The sequence below is a fragment of the Callorhinchus milii genome, unplaced genomic scaffold (genome assembly GCF_018977255.1).
Source record: "Callorhinchus milii isolate IMCB2004 unplaced genomic scaffold, IMCB_Cmil_1.0 Scaffold4, whole genome shotgun sequence".
NCBI classification, from domain to species: Eukaryota; Metazoa; Chordata; class Chondrichthyes; order Chimaeriformes; family Callorhinchidae; genus Callorhinchus; species Callorhinchus milii.
The window spans coordinates 68,524,741-68,550,881 of NW_024704745.1; the positions used below are offsets into that span (position 1 = coordinate 68,524,741).

The window sequence follows — 26,141 nt, forward strand, 5'->3', positions numbered from 1 at the left end:
CAGAATGGTTCGACACAAAGTTGCCTGGGGGCAGACATTGGACTTGCCAACCTTTGAGTTCCCCCTCCCCAGAATACTGAAAGCTGACATTTCGTGTTGTTATTTTTTCTCACAAGCACGTTATAGTTTTCACCCTCACATCCCCTCCCCCCCCCGTGTAAAATAAAGTCTCTTTCAGCAAGTAACTGCTTTCAAAGTTCAGACAGTTCCTCAAGCACTCGAGCCGCTCGCTATCACCGCTCGCTTTGATCTCTGTCTGCAGTCACCCGGGCACATAATTGATCAGTGTTTGGTACAGTGGCTGTGAATTCATCTTCAATGGTTTTGCTGCATGGTTAACAGGGCAATGGGCTCCTAGGCATTCACATTGGACCTCTGCAACAATAATAACAACTTGCTTTTATGTAGCACCTTTCACATAGGATAACCAAGACACCAAGCAAGGGCAAAGGGAGATGGGGAAGATGATGCAATAAAAAGGTAGGTTTTAAGGCACGACGCAAGGCAGCTAGATAAGGAATATGTGGAGGGTTCGAGGGAGGGAGTTTCAGAGGACAAGGATGGGTGAATCTGAAAGCTCAGACTGCCGAGCGTAGGAACGAGGTAGGAGAAGATCGAAGAGATCACTCTGCTGGGTATAGATTCCAGGAATTGTCAGGACGTTCCAGTGCACTGACCCATTGCGACTTTGGGAAGGCAGCCAGGGGTGGTGCTGTGTGTTTTAGATAATCATCACGGTGGAATGTGTACCATCGCTGCAACACTTCGTTCACTACTGAGAAGATATACTTCTGCAGCAAGACTGCAGAATAATGTGCCCATTAAGGATGTGCCCATCTATAACACAGCTCTTCACAATATCCCTTTGGAAGCCAGCCAAGCACGCCACTATAACAAGGCTCCTGTTAACTGGGATTGATCTCACACTGCTCTACACAGCATGGTGTTGTAGCTGGATGCCGACTTAGATGTTTCAATTTAAATCACTGTGAATTCTCAAAGCTGTTGCTCCTGGAATACTTTAAATTGCTGTGCGTGCACTTGCCTACTCCAGGCTAGCGGAGAGAAGCATTTTATCTACTGATCCATGAGCATCACCTCAGAAGATAATGCAATGAAAGTCCTTTTTAAAATACTTTTTTGTGGGGGATAAACAAGCAGACAAAGTTTTGGGCCAATCATTGACATTAAACTATTAGAGCAGTAGCTAAATCTGCATTGAGGATTATAACTGGGTACTTGTATGACTTTGGATTCATCTCTTTGAAGATCAGTCTTCAAAGGCAATTTTTAGACTCACCCATAAGTATTGCACAGCACCGAGGACAAATGGATAAAGGGGAGCATTTTATCAAGGGAGGTTGTACACTCAATGAAACTTGCGATGTGTGAAGCCTACTTGTATCCTTACTTCAGCCACAACATGTACAGTCAATTCATTTTACAGTATATTCTGTGAAGCGTTTTGAAACCCCTCAACGACATGATAAGGCGCTGTATCAAATGCAAGGATTATTATTATTGTAACTGTACGAAGACTTGTTGTATTTACTCTGATCTAGGGTGGCCCTGAATCTGAGGAGCAGGCAGATTGTAAGGGTTTGGGAGGAAAATGGAACTTTACTGTAATTCTAAAAAAAATCTTTGTAATTCACCAAAATCAACCACTACGTCTATATATTTTACAGTCAAGTTAAAAAAGACACATTTTTAGACTGTGGCTTTCATCTTCTTTCCTTAACTCTTCTGTCTGTCTGTCTGTTTGGGGTTATAATTTGGGTTAACAAACGGTACTGGAGTGAAGGGTTGTGGAGGTGGTGCAGCAGAGGACTGACTCGATTCCGACTTTCCATTGCCAAGTACATCACCTCAGATCCAGCTCAGCTCCAAGGAGACCCCACTTATTTCCCCCCAAGGAGGATAGTTACGCATTGATCCCTCTCAAAAAGATATTGGATGTACAGTCAGACTAGTGATCACACATGGCGATAACACTGTTTGGGAGCTAAGAAGAATAAACACACAGCATAGCTCCCTGATGGCTGGCACACTGTTCAGACTCGTACACGTGAGAATATATTTCTATGTTATTTACACTATGGTATACAACCTGATGTTTTGGAAGTCGCCCTTTCTTAGCACGGAGATGCCATAAGGCAAACCGGCAGACTGCATGCTTTGCAGTGAAACTATTGTGGCCTCGTTAATAGGCAAATTGAGATCTTATTGACCCCAACAAATGCCTTATAACATGGCTTTACTTGACTGTGCTATTAGTAAATGCTCCTCAATTCTCCCTCCTCTCTACTTTGCTTGATGTCCATCAGCATCTCTGCGTAATGTCATCTCACAGATGACAGGCCTCTTCAATTTTTTCCTCCTCTAGCGCTGAGTGTGCCATTGTAGATTTCCAGCATTTGTATTTATTCCAGTCTTTCTGGGCTGTTGCAGAACTACACTGACACCAAGTCCTTCCAACAGTAACACATATGACGGGTGGTTCATTGACTTCTTCAGATCAATTACCAGCTGAGTCAACACTCCTCAGCTGAATATTTCCACCTTATTTTACACGCACTGAACTGATTTCCTTTGGCTTCAAGTTAAAGTAATACTGTGTTCCAGGTGGAAAGCAATAAGCTGAATTGATTATTTTCTATAAATGTCTGTGGCAGACACTTTGCAATAAATGAGGAAATTCAGATAAATTATTTGTTAGACGCTAACAAGGTCACACCAAAGTGCAGAACTAAAATTCCCTTCACCTCGCTCCCTCCCTCCCTTGCCTCCTTCAAGGCACGCCTCAAGATCCTCCTCTTTGACCGTGCCCTCCTACCCTCTCTGCCCTCCACCCTCCCTGATCCCAATCCCCACTCACCCCTGCTTGGGACATCCTCCCGACGTGAAAGGCGCTTTACAAATGCAATTTTGTATTGTAAAATGATTATGTCAATGCTACCAGTGCCCTATTGCTACACGAAACGTTTCCTGTGTTACATAGAGTGATACAACATAGAAGCAAGCCATTCAGCCAACTAGCCCGTGCTGGTGTTTATATTCCACACAAGCCCCCACTCCTCCTATGTCCCTCTATTCCCCTTCCACTCATATATGCATTGTTTTCTCTTCAATAAATTGCTGTGCGAAAATTGGTTGCCGTATTTGCCTACAAAATGCACAATCACTGCACTGCGAAGTGCTTTGAGACACCCTCCCAACATGAAAGGGGCTATATCAAATGCAAGGATTATTAATACTCCTCATTTTCATAAAAAAATATTGCTGTCACTGCCCAAAAGCTCACTGTGAATCATATTACATGTAGGAAGCCCACACTCTCGTGAATTCTCCTGCAAAATCGCTTCACCTTGAGCCCTATCCCCTTGCCACCAGGAATGATAAGAATTCGATTTTTAAATATAGTCACTACACTTCACTGTATATCCTGTGAAATGCTTTGAGAGGTGTCAATGAGGTGCTATTTCAAATGTAATTATTATTTTTTATTGAATTAAATCCTGCATAGTTTCTGTGATACTTTGATACGACAAACAGTTACCAAAGAAATACAAGACCATTTTAAACTGCATTGGCACACTTGTTCGTGGCTAGAAATAGTTTATTTCTCAGCCAAAGCTACTCTCCGAGGTGTCTCCTGCTACTGAGACATTCCACTTTGAGGCTGTGAAAAACCTGTCCATCTTATCTGGGTAGAAACAGATTTAGTCTGGGGTTTAAAACAGTATTCAGAGCCACCAGGTAATGTATACGTGTTTGTCCAGTGCACTTTCAAGGAAAAGTCGGTGGAGCATTGGAGAAGAGAGGAAAAATGCGATTATGACTCACTAGACAACAAACTAAAATTCTGGGAGCAATCCAATATTATAATAATAATAATAATCCTTGCATTTGATCTAGCGCTTTTCACGTCGGGAGGACGTCCCAAAGCGCTTCACAGAACACACTGTAAAGTGAATTGACTGTATATTTGTGGGCGAATGCGCACAGCAATGTCCCACAAACAGTCGTAGATTGAAAATGACCAATTTATTATTGTTTTTTGGTTTTGGAGGGATTATTATTAGGCTCTGTGTGGAGTAAGGAGACTTGCCCAAGGTTTGCCCTCTGCCTGGAATTGAACTCGGGTCTCTCGCTTGCAAAGCGAGTGCTCTAACCACTGAGCTACAGGACTCCACGAATATTATCAACCAATGGTGGTCAACCTTTAGAGTCGCCAACAAAATACATTTTCTTGATTGAATATTTCTTGATTTATTTACCACAGGGCCAGAGAAAATGTGGAAACAGTGTTTCTATCCTCGTTCACCACCTGGCTGGGAGAGACCTCACAAATAGAAGAAAAAACAAACGGATCCTCACAGAAAGGGAACAGAGTAAAACAGGCAAGAGAAGCTGGGTTTACTCAAGCAATAAATATCAGAATCCTCTCTGAAAGCCATTCCTTTAGGAACTAAGGATTGTACAGGACATGAAGGTACCACTAAGGCCCAACTTCAAATTCTCACAAAAAAATCTTCTGACTCTAACACAGCCTCTCTCTTCCTACCTCCAAAATATCATAAATAAAGTTGTTATAGTCTGGAATCTGCTGCCTGAAAGGGTTGATGAAAGCAGATTCGATAGTAGCTTTCAGAAGGGAATTGGATAGGTACTTGAAAAGGAAAAATTAGTAGGGCTATGGGGTAAGAGCGGGTGAGTTGGATAGCTCTTTCAAAGAGCCGGCACAGGTACGATGGGCTGAATGGCCTCCTTCTGTGCTATAAGATTCTATGATTCCAAAGCGAATGTGTTAACTTCCCACCAAGCGGCTGTTCAGGCCTCGCAGGCTTCAGCTTTGGCAACAGAAACCAACCCGTCCGGTATCTTGCCCAGAACCTCCTCTTTGGCACATCTATAAGAATATTACGTCCATGATAATTAATCCTTCGCAAAGTCAGTCACACAACACAACCTTGATATGACACTGGAAAGCAAGCCGGTATAGGTTACCCGGGTCTTTGATCAGTCATGTCACAAAGCCACATAGCTCCCACTCAACCACCATACATTCTCCACATGTACAAAGAATGCCAGGTCACCTTGAGTCATTTAGCAAGAAAATTAACACATTTTATTCTTTCCACCATATCGTGACCACAGGCTCTTCTGAACTACTCAAGCGGTATTTGCTTACAAGCAATTTTCCTTTCTTTTGGTCATGAGATGCAGAAAAATCACATTGTAAAAATAAACCTGGCAAATATTTATTTTCTTAAAAAGCCATATAAACAAATGCTTTCCCACATTTAGTAGTGCAATTGTTTTCTCTCCTTCCATTGAAAGAAGTCGCAGTTATAGTTAACCATACACAGCAAGTTGGGGGTGGGGGGGGGGTGAAGGGGGAATATGCACCAATTTCAAATGTAATTTATACATGCAAATATAAGGTGCAGTCAACGGGTGATCTCAGTTCTGGGGGGGGAGGAGGGGAAGAAGAGAGGATATTAGGGGGTTTAATGTCCCTGGTTTGAGGGGAGTGGAAGGAAATCAATCAATGAGGATTGATGGACATCTAAGAAGCACTCTGATGGATAAGGTAAGATCATAGAATAATAGAAATTTACTGCACACAAGGAGCCATTTGGCCATTAGATCTGCACTGGCTGTCAGATTTAATTCCAATGTCCTGCCTTATTCCCATTCTCCTTCAAGCCTTTATCTTTCATATGCCAGTATACTTCTGTCTTGAAACCCATAAGAGAGGTTCAGATAAAGAAGATCCTGTAGCTCAGTGGTTAGAGCACTCGCTTTGCAAGTGAGAGACCTGAGTTCAATTCCAGGCAGGGCGAAACCTTGGGCAAGTTTCCTTACTCCACACGCCTAATAATAATCCCTCCAAAAAACAAAAACAATAATAAATTGGTCATTTTCAATCTACGACTGTTTGTGGGACATTGCTGTGCGCAATTGGCTGCCGCGTTCGCCCACAAATATACAGTCAATTCACTTTACAGTGTGTTCTGTGAAGCGCTTTGGGACGTCCTCCCGACGTGAAAAGCGCTATATCAAATGCTAGGATTATTATTATTATTATTATTATCCTTCAGCCCATCTGATCTCATCTTTCCCCCTTCTGTCCTTCCGTTATAGTATTGAGCAGTTTCTTAAATAAATCCAGGGTCTTGGCTTCAACCACCATTCCTCGTAACTCATTCCAGTTACTAATAGTAATAATAATCCTTGCATATGATACAGCGCCTTATCACGTCTTTCAGACATCTCAAAAGGCTTCACAGAATATACTGTGAAGTGTATTGACTGTATTTTGTGGGCAAAATGCAGCAGCCTATTGCACACAGCAGTGTCCCACAAATAGTCATTGATTGTCTGACCAAATTATTATTATTTTGAGCTTTTTGAAAAAAATACTTCCTGATTCCTATCCTGAAATTGCCCTTTGCTATCCTAAACCCGCGCCCTCTTGTTCTGCTGCTTTGGAATATCTGAGAGGATTGTTTCTGGTTTATTTCCTCAATCTCATTTAAAATCTATATATTTCTATAAGGTTCCTTTTGAGACATCTCTTTTCAAGGCTGAAGAGCAGTAACTTGTCTAATGATTGCTCGTACCTCATTCTCCTAACACTGGGCATCATCCTCATTGTTCTCCTCTGCACTGCCTCCAGGACCTGGGCAGACGCATTAAGTTTTGGCGACCAGATCTGTATGCAGGTGTAGCCTGGTTTCTGCCCTACTTTCGGAAGGTTGTAGGTTTGAGCCCCACAACGGAAAGTGGAACTCATATTGTCTAGGCTGGAACTCCAATACAATGCTGGGTGTGTACTGACTGCATTGTTGAAGGTGCCGAGCTTCGGATGAGATGTCTGCCTGTTCAGGTGGGTGTTAAAGATCCCATGGCATTATTCAAAAAGAGAAGGGAGTTTCTCCTGCTGTCCTGGCTAACAATCCCCCAAATAAAACCAGCTATTCACTTCATGGTTGTTTGTGGGACATTGCTGTGCACAAATTGGCTGTGTATTTGCCAATAAAATACAGTCACTCCACTTTACAATACTGTATCTACTGTGAAAGGGCTTTGAGATGTCTTCCTGATGTTAAAGGCACAATATTAAATGCAACAAATTTTATTATTTATTACTTATTCCTGGTGACTTGGTCAAATTACAGAACTGATCTTGTGTATCTTGTAACTGATCAGATGTTTGCTGCTGACAACCCACCCTCCTTTCTAGAGTGAGTAATGTGGACATTGTGAGAGGAGGGACTTTGCATCTTACAAACTGGCACACAATCCAACTGATAAGCTTGAACGAGTTATGTAGGTTAGACTATTTCCCCAATGGTTTTAAAAAAACTACACAAATACATAAAACATCAGGAATGTGCACGGAGGCTGTGTGGATCTGGTTTAATACTTTGACCCTAATTAGACATGCCACTGAAAGACATTAATAGCTACAACTGTGCAACAAGCCGGAGGACTTTGGAAAAATAGCTGTGAAACAGCAAGCCATCATCTCACTTAATAATTGGACAATGATTGCACTACAAGTCTTGCAGATTTATTAAAGGACCATGGGAACAGAATCTATGACCTTTGTAATGGATTAACTTTATCACATTTTACAGTTCTAAGGAACTATTAACAAGCTGGTCCAGTGCCAGAAAAAACAGATCACTTAACTTAAATTGTGGTTTTAGTACTGGAGGGCAGGGATATAAAATTCAGCTAGCTTCAAGCAGGACTGTAGATTAACAGTTTCCACCCCCTCTCTTTCAGCGAGTCACTGATACAGTGTGTGGAAAAGACCACCATTAATTAATGTTGCATCAATTAAGTATATGGCTGCTTGTGGCACCTTACTGTGTGGACACTGATTTCTGCTATTGCCTACAAATATACAGCAAGTCTTGGCTTCTGCCAACCTGCATCTAAAACCTTCTGCGATTAGGTCAGCAAGATGTGTTCCGCCACAATCAATTCCAGACAAAAGGAAATTTCCATACATATGTGGAACTCTCAGTACTTCCTTTGTATACTCTCATTATTATTAATAATAATTATTATTGATTATAATATATAAATAATCTTTCCATTTGATAACAATCCCTTTCACATCAGGAGGATGTCTCAAAGCACTTCACAGGATACACTGTAAAGTGTAGAGACTGTGTATTTGTCACTGTCCTGAGATGCTACCTAAGTGAAGGGTGCAATATAAATGCAAGTTGTTACTGGTGATTTGTATTTGTGGGCAAATGTGACATTTGCGCACAGCAAAGTCCCATAAACACCAACAAAGTGAATTTTGAACCAATTTTGTCTGTGGGATTTTTGGCCAGGATATGAGGAGAAACATTCTTCCCTTTTTGAGTAGTGTCACACGATCTTTAACATCCATGTGAACAGGCAGACCAGGCCTCGGTTTATTGTCTCACCAAAAGGACTGTGCTTTGGACATCGCAGCCCCTCTTCCCCTCCCCCCAGCAAAGCACTGGAATGTCAGGTGGACTATGTGAGCTCAACCTTCTGACTCAGAGGCGAGAGTGCTAAGCCAGACTAGCACACCTTAAACAGGACAGATTTCCGTGTGTGTCAAACACTCGGCTGATGAAAAAAACTGCAGTGACTAGACTAAGCGTTCAGGTCTATAACATGCCATTTGTAATAGACCATATAAACGCAATAACAACTGGTATTTATATAGCGACTTCCTGCAGGTAGCATCTTGGAATGCTTAACAGCGGTATTGCTTGAGGTTGAACTGGAAAGAGAGGTGAGATGACCGAAGACACGTTTGAAGAGGAAAGTTTTCAGGAAAGCTGAAGACGGGCAGAGAGGGTGCTATTTTCATATCATCTGTACACTTACCAATTGTGCCCCTTGGACCAGGATCCAGATCATTGATATTAATGGAGAAAAGTGGTCCTAACACTGTCCCTGGGGGACATCACTATTTACATCTCTCCATTGCAAATAATAATCCTGTACTCCCATCCCGTTCCCTATCCTTTAACCAACTTTCTATCCATGTTGCAATGTTTCCATCAAATAGAAGCTCTTTGAGGGACTCACTAGAATTAGATAGGCTATAGTACAGTCTCCCACACAAGTGCTGAACAAGAAAACATGATCTGGCACCATCCCATCAATCCTACTCCTTCCAATGAGGATGTATCATGTATCCTTTATGAGGCTTCCCTTACTACTGAATCCTACTTACGACTGTATCCACCCTGACTTCACAAACCCATGTACTCATTGCCTGTAAACTGGCTCCCAATCAGATAGTCTACCAAAATGGAGCTGGTAAAGTGTCTGATTGGTACTGTTACACTGAGGAAATGCTGTTGGTAGCAAAACACATTAGGGCCCAAACTGCAGCATTTCTAAACCACGTGCTGGTCCCTTTTTAAGTAATGGTATTACAAATGTTTAGATATAATCCTCCCCCCTCCCGACTTTGGAATAGCAGTAAGATCCAAATCACAATGAAAAGCCCGGACCGTTGTCTGGGGAGCATCCTGTGAATAAACTCGGAGACGCCACCTTCCATGTTGTCAAACCGCAGTCAAGATCTCACTGAAATCTCAGGCCCTCATTTAGGTCTTCTAAGTATTTTTCTCCTCCATCACCAGTGTAATATTAGAGATCACACACTGTGCACAGAGTATTCACAATCGACAGTTATAAGTTATAAACCTGAGAGAAATGGGTGCCTTATTTTGACCACACTGGAGAAAAAAAATTACAGATCGATCTAGAGCGAGCATAAACTACACATTGTGATGGAGTTAGAAGCACTCCTCACCTTTGTATTGAAGCCATCTGCATTCTGTGTAATTTTGTACAGCTGTGGGAAGCGCAGCATACTCTCCTTAGTGCACATCCTCTCAAAGATGCCCAGTGCGAGGGGAGGTAAGGCAGTGAATATCTAGAGGGCAAAAAGACAGAAGAAAATAAGAGCTTGGGGAGACAATAATTCAACGTCTTTCTGTACTCAGAGGGAACAGTTACCAGGAAGGTAGGTAGAGGTCAGGATACTGGCTCGATCCTGTAATGGGAGGACGATAGGGTGGGTATTCCGGAAGCACAAGCACAAATGGGCCAAAGGGCTTTCTTCATCCTCCCTTGTGATCTTGTGAACTTACAGCACTCAAACTTTACAGTCAGTTAATCACAAATTCCTTACCAAAGTAAATCATTTACATCCAAATAAAGCTACAAACACTGAAAACTGTGCTCAAGAGCTCATTCAGTGAATAATGGCCAATAATAATAATCCTTGGATTTGATATAGTGCCTTATCATGTCATCGAGATTATTATAATAATAATCTTTGCATATGGTACAGCGCTATACTCACGTCTTTGAGACGTCTTAAAGCGCTTCACAGAATATTCTATAAAGTGAATTGACTGTATGTTTTGTGGGCTAAACATGGCAGTCGATATGCACAGCAGCGTCCCACAAATAATTATTATTTTTTTTGAGGGATTATTATCCATGGAAAAACGATCTGCCAATCGATTCGCGACCTGGTTCCTATCTACTGCAAGTAAACAGAGGCGTGTGGAGTAAGGAAACTTGCTCAACGTTTTGCCCTGCTGGGAATCGAACTCAGTCCTCTCACTTGCGAAGAGAATGGTCTATCCACTAAGCTACAGGACTCCATGTTATTATTATTCTATCTCAATCAGAGCAGAATAATATTTCGCTAGTAGGCCCTGAGAGAGTGCTTTCCACGCAAGCAACAACAATTTACACTTACATAGCACCTTTATGCAAAGACTGAGCAGGAACTCAAGATGGAAGGGAGGGGGAAAGGATTTAAAAGCATAGAGAGAAAGAGTTTGGGGAAAGTATTTAAGTTCCAGAGATAGGGGGCAAGATGACTGATGGCTATTAGAGGGGCGGAGCAGGCAGGGGTGCATGAAATGGGCAACAGAGGTTTAGATTGACCTGAAGTTTAGATAGTTTGGATGAATATCACAATTTTGACCCCGAAGTGTGTATTCAACACTCCTTTTCCAACTTGTGTTGATGCGTCTAGGCAAATTTCACCAACACGGAGTATTCAAGTAAAACACACTCACCACATTGTACAGCCCGATACACCATCTCTCAAAGAGAATCTGTCCTGAAAACCCATTGACAAACGCAAACCAAAGCTGCAACAGAGAAAGAAAAGCAAGTTCAAAATCATCACTTGAACAGCAAGTTGCCGAGAAACAGTAATAGAGCAAAATTCAACATAGAGTAAGTAAGTACACGAATAATATATAATTATAGTGAAGAAGCCATAATTTAGAAGTATTACTGCTTACCTTGTTAGAATAATGTGATAAAGGCCGTAAAACATTCTCCACCTCTTTTACATGGTCAATGCCTTCAAATGATTTTTTGGGGGTCAGCTGGGCAAAAATATATATTTATATTTATAAATAGATAAATAAACATAAATTTATATTTATATTTATTTTTTATGTAAAATACAAATTTATATTGAATTTAATATTAAATTAAATATATTTATTTTATTAAAATATTAAATTAAATATATTTAATATATTTAATATTAATATTTTAAAAAATAATATGTTTGTGGGACACTGCTCTGCACAATTGACTGCCACGTTTTGCCCATAAAACATGCAGTCCATTCACTTTATAGTATATTCTGTAAAGCGATATTTATATTAAATATAAATATATATTTTATATTTATATTATATATAATATAAATATTTATATTTAGTGTGCTTTGCAAACTAAACTAATGTTCACCTGTGTTGATCGAGGCTGAGACATGCTCTTTGGTCTCAGTGCTTTAAAGTGCTCACGTTTCACTCACTACCCACCACAGCCACACTCATTCAAACTCTTATTATAATAATAATCCTTGCATTTGATATAGCGCCTTATAATGTGAAATGCAAAAGACGCTTCATCACATTTAAGGATTATTATTTCTAGATTCCCGAACAAATCCTGTGAATAGCACTATGAGACAGACTCCTTGTACACATCAAGAAGAGGGAGTTCCTTTGACTTCAGACAAAGAAAGCTATAGTCTAGTCTCTATATGAAGTAACGAGTGCTACTGTGAAATATATTATTTTCCTATTGTTTGAGTCGATACAACAATGAAAGCAATGCGGATGTCATTCAGCTCCTTGACACATTGAGGAATGTACTCAGAATACTGGGCACCCAAGAGCGGGTTACAGTACAGGACAAAACATTTGGATAATGCAGTGAACTGCAACAGCAAAGCAAAAACAGTTACAATAGTGACGAGAATCAAAAGATATATCGCAGACCTGAAATACCTTCACAAGTGTGCTCTACCCCCTTATAATAAAAAAGTTGCGTACTGTCATCTCCCCACCTCCCACCCCCGATCTGATGTCCAGCACCGTTTCTGTAGAGTCCGAGATGTTACTCTGTACTATAGAAATGTAAGTTGTTATTGTTGTTGTTCTCAATTCATTCAGAGGTTTGTTCTATTTTTGGTTCATTCTGGTTGCTGTTGGAGCACGACCATCAGTGTGTCCGAGGCACTTGATATGAGATGACCTTCACGCAATGGCCTGACTGGCCTGTGTTGACATAACCATTACTGGGTTTTCTCTTGTTCTTGGGAATTCCCTGCCCAGTTTACATCAACAGGAAACTTCATTTGGATCCATTTCAATAAAAACGTTCATCAAACACATTGAGCAGTGATTCGTAAAAGCTCGGATCAGGGATAATGCTTCAATCTGCCAAGGTTTGAGCCTGGAGTATGCAAGTTGTTGTTGTTGGTATGACAATGGAAGTTGTTGTTGTTAAAAGCACGTTGTTGTATGGCAATGGTGTGCTATTTTAGCTTGAAGTCCTGCAGTGCTAGAAGGAACAGATGATGAGGAATTTGTTCAGAAAATCATCTGCCTCTTCGGGTTGACATTAAAGATCCCAAGGCACTATTTGAAAATAGAAGGGAATTTCACCTGGTGACCCGATCAACCATCTTCCAGGTAAAATTGGTCATTCAGACTATTTTGTGAGACATTTCTGTGCGCAAATTGACTGCCCTATTTACTTACAAAATGCACAGTAAATCTTGTGAAGAGCTTTGATCAAGTGGAAGTATTATTGGTATCTATTATTAATAAAATTTAGAAGTTCCCTAAATTCAGCCTGTATCTGTTGGATAAGTCCACAGTCCAACAATGGTAACTTAACAATTAAAATAATAATAATAATCATCTGCCTTACATTTGGTATAGTGTCTTTCATGTTAGGAGAACGACTCAAAACATTTCACTGGATATACTGTAAAGCGGAGTGACTATGTGTTTTGTGGGAGGACATGGAAGCCTACTTGTGTACAGCAATGTCCCACAAAAAAACCTTGAAGTGAATGACCAATTTTATTCCAACTTCCTTCTCTTTTTGAAGATTGCTATGGGATTTTAAACGGGCAAACAGAACTTTGGTTTAACAACTCATTTGAAGGATGGCACTTCTGATAATGGAGCATACTTCCAGAGCTGTATTAGATACTGGAGTGTCAACATAGACTATGTTAGTGCCAAGTCCCGACATGGGATTTGAACCCACTTGGCTAATCTAATATACAATCTCTCTCCACTGTAGAGATGCTGAAGGATAACATAATGTTGATGGCTTTCTGTGCCATAAAAAAGAATTGAAGAGAACACAGGCTAATATTTCAACACTGAAGAACAGACTGACATAATCCAAGCAGTAAACATTAACCACGTTTACGAACGGACCTGATTTCCCAACATAAGTCTTTCTGTAAAATACTGCAGTCAAAGAGTACGTGATTTACTGCACTTTGCAGCTCCTATGGAATGTTCAGGCTAATGTTGCGACTTCTGTTTAAATATTCAGTTACGTTTTAATAGTGTGTGCGTGTGTGTGAGGCCAAATACTCATTAGAGCGCATTTCAGGCAGAAGTGCCAGGATCATGGTCGTTTACATCCATGACCACCGACCGACTGCCTGACAGATGGGTTTTGAAAGAGGGTCAGTTTATAACTCTCAGTTGTATTGCGACAGATAGTTAAGCGGAAGTAGAATCTAGCTTTAGCTATTGACTCCACATTGCTTTCAATTAGGACAGGGGGAAAACACCTATTTGGTTGATGTTTGGTGTTTGAACCTTTGACAGCCCAACTTATACCAACTGTATGGGTGTGAATTATCTATAGAACCACTTCCCCCAGAGTAGATGTAGGAGCAAGTCTCCAGGGCTCATATGTAATAATAATCCTTGTATTTGATTCAAGTTGGAAGGCCGCCTCAAAGTGCTTGCTTCACAGAATTTACTATCAAGTGGGGTGACTGAGTGTTATGTAGGCAAACATGTCAGCCCATTTGTGCTAAATGTCCCACAAACAGCCACAGACTGAATAATCAATTTTATTTGGGGGACTGTTGGACAGGACTCCTGGGAGAAATTTGCTTCCTTTTCGAATAGTCCCAAGGGGATTTTTAACGTCCACCTGAACAACCAGTTGGTTTAACTTCTCATCCAAAGAACTGCACCTCCAACAACATAGCATTCCCCCAGCACTGCATTGGAGCATCAGCCGAGACTATATAAGTTCAAAGTCCCACAGTGTGTGTTAAATCCACAACCCTTCTGACTCAGAGGCTGGAGTGCTACCAACTGAGCCGTGCTGACACCTAACTTTACCATTTAGATTTCACTTTTACTCTATGTAACTTTATCACTTTTGATTTAAATCACAATTGATGCTGTCTGACAGCTCACTCATTTGGTGGTCAATCTTGATGATTTGCCAAAAAGACATGCTGTGAAAGTCCACCACACTTGCAGCAGAATGATTCAGAGGTGAAAGCTTTTCGCTCCCAGCGCTCCCCACTGCTCTAATTGTACGCCAAGGAGAGCTCTGCTCAATGAAGCACATAGAGAGATCTCTGATAACCGGCGTTGGTTTCCCAATATTATGAAAGTCTCAGACGTTCAGGCAAGTAAACAGTTTTTGAGCAATGTGGAAATAAATCATAACTAAAAACAAATGGGCAGAAATTCCACCTGGGTCTAGATTTACTCTATTTACATAGCACTTTATAGGGAGCAGAATTTGACAAATCGTTAAACTCAGTCTTAACTTTGAAGTTGGTTTTCCAGACTGCATAAAAAACTTACAGAGAACCTTTTCATGTTTTCATCTTGGGCAGTACCCCAACACTGTGGGGTCACCAAACCTTAGTTCTTGCCAACCTGCACCTGATTCTCTCTGGAATTAGATAAACAGGGGATGTAAAGGTTTCCCAGTAGTGTCGTGGGACTTTTAATGTCTATCTGAACAGGACCTCATTTTAACATCTCATCTCAATGACTGCACCTCCAACAATGCGGATCTTCAGTAGACCATGAATTCAAAGTCCTCACTGAAGCTACAACCTTCCTACTCAGAGGCCAGAGTGCATGAGCCAGGATGACACCTAAACGCCATACTAACAACTACAACAACCAATTACATTTGTATAGCACCTTTCAGGTCGGGCGGACATCCCAAAGCGCTGGACAGTCAAGGATGTGCACCTGAGCTGGGGGTTAGAATCAGGAGTCATGTAGGTACAGTACAGTTAAAAAGTATATTTAAAAAGTGGCTTTGGCCAGCACAAATTATTCCTTCCCTCTCCTGTGGCTGAGGTAGCTTGAGGGCCCTGAATTGGTTATAAATACAGGGAGACCTCACAATGCCTTGAAAATTGTGTTGACCTTGCAATTGGACCAGACATAATGGACTTCAGCACTGAAAGCCTGCTTTTCCCGTCATGTTGTTACCCGCCAATGTAAACTTTTGAACAAAGGCTCCAGTTGCTTGTCTCCATAAATCATCTTGTCAGTCAAAACCTTTTCCTTTGCAGCTGATGTAAATACCATTCCAGCTCTGACACCTGACCAATGAATTGGCTTGTGTGCATGCTGGTCTAATCCCCACGCTGTTATGCAGAGCCCGCTATTTGCAGCTGAATCTCAGCTCCACGTCGACCACAAGAGGAATTGTGCACCTCTCAGCTTTGCGATTTTGCTTGGCTTGATGCTGCCTACACTGCTGTGAGCAATTGGCTGCCGTGTTTCGCCCACAAAATGTACAGTAAATTCACTTTACAGTTTATTTTGTGAAGTGCTTCGAGTCATCTGGAATACATGAAAAGGCACTATATCAAATGAAGGATTATTGTTTATTATAAGTTCTCTCTGCTTTTCTTTTGAAATCTAGGCGCATTAGAATTTACACGGCTGGAAAGTAGTTTGCTATCCATCTGGCCGGTAAAAAAAATAAAAAAATACTGGGGTGAAAATTCTAGCGTCATATTACAGTGGTTTATTGCATTTCTCAAAGCGCTTCACAAAATATACTGTAAAGTGTAGTGACTGTATATTTTGTGGGCGAAACGCAACAGCCATTTGCGCACAGCAGTGTCCCACAAACAGTCGTGGGTTGAAGTGACCAATTTTTTTTGAAGGAATTATTATCGCCAGAAAAGCCATCCGCCAATCAACAAACAACTGGATTCCAAATTACTGCTTGGTAAACAGGCGTCTGGAGTAAGGAAATTTGCCCAACATTTCGCCTGCTGGGAATCAAACCCAGGTCCTCTCGCTTGCTAACCACTAAGCTACAGGACTTAGCTGGCTGCTTTGTTTACCCTACAAAATACAGTCAATAAACTTCACAGTATATTCTGTGAAGGGATTTGAGACGTCTTTCTGACATGAAAATCACTATTCCAAATGCAAGGATTCTTCTTATTAATATTATTTAAACCTATTCACTTTCTCACCAGCGTAGCAATTTGACTTTGCTGTTATACATTTGGAAAGGGTCTGGTTGTTGCTGCAAACTCACCATAATTATGTAAATAATGACAAACGGGGCTGACAGCTTGGGAAAAGCTAGCCAGAAGCCATTGCCTTGAGATTAATGCTGTTGTTGGCATACTTGACAGTGGACATCAGTTATACGGGTGGCAGTTTTTACTCTGCTATACGTCACCAGATTGGCTTGTCAAACATGCAGACATTACTGCTGAACAATGAATCACATCAGACACTTCAGGGAAGAGCAAGGAAAGGCTCAAAGAACAGCAGCCACAGTTGACCTTTAATCATTGATCGTTTACAGCACAGAAGGAGGCCGTTCATCCCATCTTGCCTGTGCTGGTGCAACCAACTCGAATCCTATTGTATTACTCGGCCCACATACCCATGAATACCTGAAGAATTGATCCAATTCTTTTTTAGATGTTGCTAAGGACTCAGCTTCAACAACTCATTCTAACAAACCTCTGTGTAAGTTTACCTTCCCCTTTTGTCTTCTTGTGTTTATCCTTAATTTATGTCCTTGTCAAGAGGTACCATCCCTCAAATGAGATGTTAAACTGACTTCCTGTTTGCCTGTTCAGGTGGACATTAAAGATCCCATGATACTACTCGAAAAGAAACGGGAGTTTCTCCTGATGTCCTGGCCAACAATCCCCCAAATAAAATCAGTCACTTACTTCATAGCTGTTTGTGTGATATTGCTTTGCACAAATTGCCTGCTGCGTTCACCTACAAAATAAACAGTCACTACAACAAACTGCATCTCAGAGTGCTTTACACTACAATTTACAGTTAAATCCTGTGGAGCTCTTTAAGATGTGCTCCAGATGTGAAAGGTTCTATATCAAAGGTAAGGATTATTAATTACTACCACTAATTATTATTATTATTTAATAGCCCACTATCTGGCATTCGAAAGCAGCGATCCTCAAGAGTGCCAGGTTGGGGTCCACCTCTGGCATTTCCTGATAGATGTTTATTTGATATGTCAGAATTGAATATATGCCAGGAGTTCCAAACTCCTGAAATACCAGTTATACCCCACTCTGTCCTTCCCTTGAATAAGTGGCTTTCCAGGTACTGGCTTTATTTTATTAATGATCCTTGCATTTGATTTAGCGCCTTACCCATGAAACGTCTCAAAGCGCTTCACAGAATATACTGCAAAGTGAATTGACAATATTTCGTGGGAGAAACACAGCAGCCAATTGCATACAGCAATGTCCCACAAACAGTCATGGTTTGAGTGACCAAATTATTATTATTCATTTATTTTTGAAGGGATTTTTACCCATCCGCTAATCGACTAACGACTGAGTTCCTAATTACTGCTTGATAAACAGAGGTGTGTGGAGAGAGGAAACTAGCCTAATGTTTCATCCTGCCACGGGAAACAAACCCAGGTCATCTCGCTTGTGAGGCGAGTGCTCTAACCAGTACACTACAGGTCTCTACTTTATTTTAGTTGCAGAAAAAAGTTAGGCACATGACATCGCGGTTATTCTCACTGAATAACTAAATCTCCTGAGGGCATTTTGATCATTATTGACACTCCTTTTCGTGTAACACATTCCGTGCCACTACTAAGTGACTGGCCCCAGTGCTCTGCATTCTAAATGCAGATGCATCCCAGCCCCAACCCCACCACACATCGAACCGGTAATTTCGGTCGCCCATAAAACATTCATTCCATCTGCAGGGACACAGAAAATAATAGGGGAAGTAAATATATGCCAGCATTGACCTACTTGGAAAGAAGAATTCAAATTTTTTTGTCCACAGTGATATTAGTACCACACACAAGATAAGGCACTGGAGTTATTTTTAGTGTTGAGTAGCGGAGAGCAGATTGCCTACATAACAACTTGCTAACATTGAGTACTTGGCACTTATTCTGCGTTACTTCAATAATTCAACAAGGACGCTTAACACTGTGATTGCTTCACGTAGAAAATAATTAGTTAACCTCAGCCAGTGGGGTGGAATGGAGTCTAAATCCACTGACACTAATAACTACACTGATTCCTGGGGTCAACTATCTCATCACTGTAGCAAATAAGGAACACACTGGCTTAATACAGCATAGCATCCAGTTTGCTAACATTCTCGAGCCCAACTCTGCTGAACACATCGTTTGTAATTCCCAAGCGCTCAATTTTCACCACGCGGTTACTAAGCAGCACGACACAGGCCAAGTAAATTATAATTTACGAATGCCCCCCACAATATAAATTTGTTGTCCTGCTTAGTCAGCACTTCATAACTCAGGCACTTCTCTGTGCGTGGAGGACACTTCTGCACAACCGATTTAGCCGATGTTCCTTGGGAGTGAGGGTATAGTAATCACCAACTCTCTCTCTCTCCTCCTCTCCTAAAAGTGCTGACTCTCGCTAGGCTGTCATTCCACAGACACCTTCCATCACCTCCCCCACAAGGCTCTCATATGTGCAGCTGGACAGCAAGTATTCTCATGTTATTCAACACTGGAAGTTGAACCCTATGTTGTAACTGTCTGGTATCCACACACATGACTTTACTGTAGGGATCAGTGGTTAGCATTCAGGAGTGATTTCTCCCCTCCTTTCCCAGCTGCACTGAAGCCAATCGTGGTGTCCTCGGTTGTAGAGGGTCGAAAATTCCACCTAGCCTTAGCCCTCAACACCATTTTGTTTTCAAATTTAACATTGCGCAAAATAATGAAAAATTCTATATTTCTGTCTCAATTTGGAAGCCACTTTTTAAGAACTTCGGAAAACCGATTTCCAAATTAAGACTGAAGGTAAGGTTTTCCCACAATTCTCCATGATCTTAAATTTTAAGATAAAATGATTTTACAGGCTAAGAATAGATGGAATTTTGGACCTTTGATGTGTTTGTCCGTGCTGCTCTGGGCAGTATATTTACGCACTAGCTACATAGAGTGATACAGCACTGAAACAAGCTACATGACCCAAGTACTCCATGCCAGTTTACATACTCCATACGAGCCTTCGCCCCTCCTATTCCCCTCACAACAACATCAACAAATTATATTTGTGTAGTGCCTTTCATGTCGGCACTTCCCAAGGCGCTGGATAATCAATGCTTCAGACCCGAGCTGGGGGTCGGGATCAGGGAGGGTGGAGGGCAGAGGGGGAAGGAGGGTGACCGAAGGCACGGTCGAAGAGGAGGGTCTTGAGATGGGTCTTGAAGGAGGCAAGGGAGGGGGCGAGGCGGAGGGCCTGCAGGTTGGAGTTACAGAGGGTGGGGACAGAGTGGCTGAAGGGGGTTAGGAGGTCGCAGAGGTAGAGCGGAGCAAGGCCATGAGGGCTTTGTAAGTGAGGACTATGATCTTGAACTGTATCCTGTGTGATAGGAAGCCAGTGGAGTCGGGCGAAGATGGGGGTGAGGGGTCTTGGAGCCTGGTGTGGGAGAGGACACGGGTTGCAGAATTTTGCATGATCTGGGAGAGGCTAACAAGCAGGGAGTTTGTATAATCCAGCCTCGATTTTATGAATGCATGTATGAGGGTCTCGGCTCAATCATCATTGGCAGACTCCATAAGTATTATAATGATAATCTTCCATTTGATACAGCGCCTTTCAGGAGGATTTCTCAAAGCGCTTCACAGGATTTACTCACTTGTAGAATAATAATCCTTGCATTTGATATAGCAGCTTATCACGTCTTTGAGATATCTCAAAGCACTTCACAAAATATACTGTAAAGTGAATTGACTGTATATTTTGTGGGCAAAACGTGGCAGCCAATTGCACACGGCAGTGTCCCACAAACAGTCGTGGAATGAGTGACCAAATTATTATTATTATTAAGTCCGCACTTCAGTCACTGTACCCCAAATCACTGGAATTCCTCTCCTCTGCTCCTCTATCTTGCCTCCTCTCTAACTGGGATGACATCTCAAGATACTGAACAATCAAGGATTTGGACCCGTGCTGGGGCTTGGAATCAAGGTGGCAAGGGAGGACGTAAGGCAATGGGATTCTGAGTTGGAGTTCCAGAAGGTAGGGGCAGACTAGGTGTAAGGTACGATTGCAGACGCGGTGTAAGTTTGGGCACTCTGGTGACTGCTGCTGGAAAGGCCAGGTTGTAGATGATGTCGGAGTTGACTAGAATTGCCCCATTAACACTACCTAGTGACTCTCATGCTCTGTGCTCATAATAGTAAGAATGGTCAGTTGCATGAGATAAAATCCTTGCATTTGATATAACACGACTCTGTTTACCTAGCAGTAAGTAGGAACCCGGTTGTTAGTCGATTGGCGGATCGCTTTTCCAGGGGTAATAATTCCTTCAAAAAAATAATAATAATAAATTGGTCACTTCAATCCACGATTGTTTGTGGGACACTGCTGTGCACAATTGGCTGCTGCATTTCGTCCACAAAATATACAGTCAATTCACTTTACCGTATATTGTAAAGCATCTTGAGATGTTTTGAAGATGTAATAAGGTCCTATATCAAATGCAAGGATTATTATTATTATAATGCCTTTCATCACGGGAGGACAATTCAAAAGGCTTCATAGGATTTATTGCAAAGTGCAATATTTTTCAGGCAAATGCGGTAGCCAATTTTATGTATAGCAATGTCCCACAAACAGCCATGAAATGAATGACCAACTTTATCTGGGGGTGTATTGAGTTAACATTTCATCTGAAGGATGCACCACCACAGCCACACTGGAATATTAGCCTAGATTGTGAGCTCAAAGTCACCAAATGGGGCTTCAACTCACAATTTCTAACTCAGAGGCAAGAGTACCACCAAATGAGTCAGGTTGACACCGTGAGCTTTATATGAACAGGAGATTACATTTTTTAACATGTATTATTACTGCACAGTTGAAATGATCCAGCCTGCACACATCATCTCTCGATCCAGCAGTAATTTAGCTTGTGACACTCCTCAACCGAGGTCCCATTCCTCTCCAAATTAATTCACTGCCCCATTAAAAGAACAATTACGTTAAGATCACAATATGCAATAGCGAACGGTTAAACCGGGGCTGAGCTTTAACCTGAATAAAATGGAACAAGGAAGCAGGATCCATGGGTGATTAGGGGAGAATGAAGTTATTACTGTTTGAATGCACACACCTGGGCTGGTCAATAGAAAGTGAAAGATTGTGTGATGTAATGTTGGGTTGTTTGACAGCCTCCATTCTCACAGAAACCACAAATTGAATCAACTAATCAATCAAAGCCACTCTGTCATTGTTGAGAAAGAAAAATAACGCCAGTGAAACTTCCCCCACCACCCCTTTTACACTTTTATCCCACTTGACAAGGGGCTGAAGGTATGCACTAACTGAACATGTAGTATCTTTCAATGGAGAACACGATGCAGGCAGACAATCAATATTTACTTAGAGGGGGCATTATTGGCGTCGGACATTAATGGTTTGCAAGCCAGGAACTCCAGCAGAGTGTAGGTGGTAGAGGGACAGAAATGGAAGCAGGTCTGCTCACAATCAGCACGGTGGACTGCACTGCACATCTTTGAAATAGTTCAAAATTACCGTTATTGGCAATGTTACTGAAAATGTGCATGGCTGCAACCATTTCAGCTTCCCTCTCACCACCCCCCACCCCACCCAGCTAACTCTCTCGACCCCCACCCTCCACTGCCCTTTCCTATTGCCTAAGAAATCCTTGATTGCGAGCGGTTCGTTTCTAATGATAATCCTTCCTTAAATAGCCAGTTTACTGCAGAGGCTCAGACACTTGTATCACAAGCTGTAGATGTAACTGCCCACTCAACACTTGTCCCAATGGTTATCCTGAACAAAGGAGGTTATTTTCAAACATTTTTTGTAAATAAAAGTAAAAAAACCCAGCTAAAAATCTCATTCTGCTTACAAGTTGGATAGTCAGAAAACTGGGAGAGAATCCTTGGTTTGTCAGGGCCTAATGGGTACCTTCTCTATGGCTTGACGAGTTCCTGAAACTCCAAGACCAGAAAGGAGGAACACTTTCCCGAGAGCTTACGAAAGGCAAGGAGACTGTAAAGGGAAACGCATAGCCTCTTTGGCCAGCCTCTCTCCCTCACCCACTCAGACAGGCTCCGTGATAATTGTGAACAAAAAGGGCGGGGAACAGAAAGTGACGTGGGCGGCAACCAAATAACCCAGAAGTCATTCATTTTAGCGCAGCTGGATGGCATATTGAAGACAAGCAAGCTGAGTACACGCATCCACAGAGAATGGGGTCCACACTGTAACCGTGTTATAATCAAATTCACTTTATAACAGGGCTACATTGTATTTCAGCAAAGTTGCCCAGTGAAGTGAGTAACTCAAGCTACCCTTTTGCTCTCACTAACTGAGCCTGTGGATGAAGTCAAATTATTTTGTCTTGGGCTCTTTGAGAGGTCAGGCAGTGCTGCTAAACACAGTTACATTTTACCTTAGATAGCTTGTTTCAGGTTGAGAGGACGGCTGAGGACATGCTCACACTTGAATCCAAACCACGATAGAATGAAGCTCCACCCTGTGTTTTTATACCATCTTATCACATCAAAACATCTCTAAACATTTCAGATGCATTTACAGTGAAGTGCAGTGACCGGTTTTGAGGCAACAAGTTCCCACAATCAGCCATGAGATGAATGAATGAATGAATGAATGAATAATTAATCTGGAGAATTGTGTTGGATACTGGAAGAAACTTCCCTTCTCTCTTGAACGGTGTCAGGAGATCTTTAATGTCCACATGAATAGACAGACAGAACCTGTTAATAATCTAACATCTACTTCCAAGGATAACACCTTTAAGCATTCATTCCTCTTCCAGAATTTCACAGGAGAGTCAGCCTAAACTATGAGCTCAAGTATTAACATGGGGCTTGAACCCACAACTTTAGAGGAGAGGAGAGATTGGTCCTATCTGAGCCAACAAGGCTTATACTGACCCATTCCTTTTAAGGAAATAACTTGTGTGGAAACTAAATGACTCAAGAATCAGAGGCCTGGCAAGCAGGAAGAGGGGTATTGTTTAGCTCCCGATTCCTTGAAGAAAAGTACTTTGAAGTAGTTCAATATTATAACAAACTTGTCCAAACTTCCTTCACTTCACTGGCTGTGTTGTGAAAATTTGCTGGAGTACCTTTCAGAAGAGATTTCTGATAAAATCACATGAAAGGTAAAATCACACTTTTGACTCCATACGCACATCTAGATACCGGTTCATTGATTCTAAATAAAAATAGATGGATCTATTTTCATAACATTTACCACTCTTCAACTTTAAGTCATGATGGGCCTTTTGGTGTTTTTCACCTCGAGAATGATAGTATCTAGAGACTGGTTGTCTACAAGAAGTTGATGAATGTGAAGTGAGGTTAAAAAACAATGTGTACTAATACAGTGCTTTCACTTAGTATAACGTCTTGAAGGGCTTTTCACGGAGACTTTGTGGATCACTGAACAAGTTTGGAACAAAGCTAAAGAGGTACAGGCGAAGATCGATCAGCCCGTCGAGCCTGTTCCATCAGTTTTAGACCAGATCTTTAAATGCCAAAGCCCCATCCTTTTGCCATACCTCTCCATACCTAGCGGAAATGCGAGGGGGGGCCGAGGGGGGACATGCAAGGATGTCGATCAAAGGTTCTGAAGGAAGAGTGAGAGGGAGTGAGACAAAGGGATTTGGGGAGAGAGTTCCAGAGAGTAGGAGCTTAGTGCTTGGGTCACCACCCGATGGTGGGTCAGAGTCATTGATTATTGAACAGCAGGACTGAGATAGAGTAGCAGCTCTACTCGTAGCAACCTCAGTGGCTTGGCAGCCTGTGATTCATAACAAATCCCTACTGCATTTCAAAGATTTATTTAAAAATATTTTCTCCTCTCTCCCTCATTCACAAAGGGCATTGGGTGAGTTAATCTGGAGCCAGGGTTTTGCCAATTATTCTCTGCAATTGATTGCTTGAAGGAGTGTAAGGGTAGCTTGAGTTGATGTCTCTGCCAGTTTGCGCTCCCACCTGGCTGACTAAGCTGCTATCTACTGCGTGGTGAATTGTGCATCACGTTCTACCATCCAGTAACATTCACCGCTACTCATTACACCAGCCTCCTAGTCTCAGATGACACTCCAGTGATAGACACTGATAAATCTGTCTAGACTATCAACTCAAATCTCTAAGCCAGAGTGAGATTGGTACCAAATAAGCCAAACATGGGCTGACTTTGACCTGGAGGTCATGGCATTCTCAGTGATCTGTACAGGGACTCATCCTCTCCTGTTCTGTTCTCCTCCTGTATGTAAGACAACCAGGATATGCAAACCCAGTGTAAGGCTATTAAATTTGCAAATGAAAGTTCTTAGAAAGGAAGCTTGACAGGGTATGTACATGGGCTGATGTTTGGCAAATAAAATTCAATACAAATAAGTGCAAAGTACTACAAATAGGAAGTAAGAATGGGAAATTCCAAGTACTCCATGGATAAGATACAGCTTGCTGAATGGGGAGCTGAAAGAGATCGAGGGGTCTTAATTGACTCATCGCTCATCATTTCAAAACAATGCGAGGCAGCAATAACCAAGGCAAACAGGATTCTGGACTATATTGTCAACAAATGGGTTGAACATACTCCAGGTGTAATGTGGTCTGGTCACTGGTCACCACTGTCCCGACCCCTGACTGTCCAGTGCTTTGGGACATCCTCCCGACGTGAAAGGCGCTCTATAAGTGTAAGTTGTTGTTGTAATTGTTGGTCAGGCCGCACCTAAAGTAGGGGGCTGACCAGGATCTAGAGGCACTGCGTATACAATAGTGAGGATGATCCCCAGTGTTAGAAGAATGGTCTATGATATTGGTGACCGGTGATTTCGTTGGCCAACAAAATATTCATAGAAATAACCAAATAACACAGATTTATGCCATAAATCAAGAAATATTCAATCAAGAAACATTTATTTTGTTGGCCAACCAAAGAAGTGGGCCACCGCTGGTCTATGAGCAATGACAAGCTAGGATTCTTTTGTGTGGAAAAGTGGTATCTTATACAGGTAAGATTTTTTTAATGGGATTAAAAGTAAACCAAGATAGTAGAAAAAGAGGACACAGATTTAAAGTTGCAAAGGAACAGGTGATTGGAATAGGTTACCAGAAGGAATGGTTTGAGGGAAGATACCAGACGTATTTAAAAAAAAACAAGTTGACATTGTGGTGGGAGGGCAAGAAAGTGGGTATTCTGGAAGTATGACTTTTTTACTTCAATCTTGCGATCTTATGCACTTTATAAT

At 41.7% G+C, this 26,141-nt stretch overlaps 1 protein-coding gene across 3 annotated transcripts in view; it reads right to left on the minus strand.

Annotated features, from left to right (window-relative positions):
• atp8a2 (ATPase phospholipid transporting 8A2) overlaps positions 1-26,141 on the minus strand; it is a 285,157-nt gene that overhangs the window by 56,355 nt on the left and 202,661 nt on the right. For all 3 annotated transcript variants that reach the window (XM_007900625.2, XM_042333953.1, XM_042333952.1), the window contains 2 exons: positions 11,118-11,192; positions 9,833-9,955 (listed from right to left, as the gene is read on the minus strand). In XM_007900625.2, the coding sequence (XP_007898816.1) occupies positions 9,833-9,955; positions 11,118-11,192 (198 nt within the window). The remainder of the gene's footprint in view (positions 1-9,832; positions 9,956-11,117; positions 11,193-26,141) is intronic.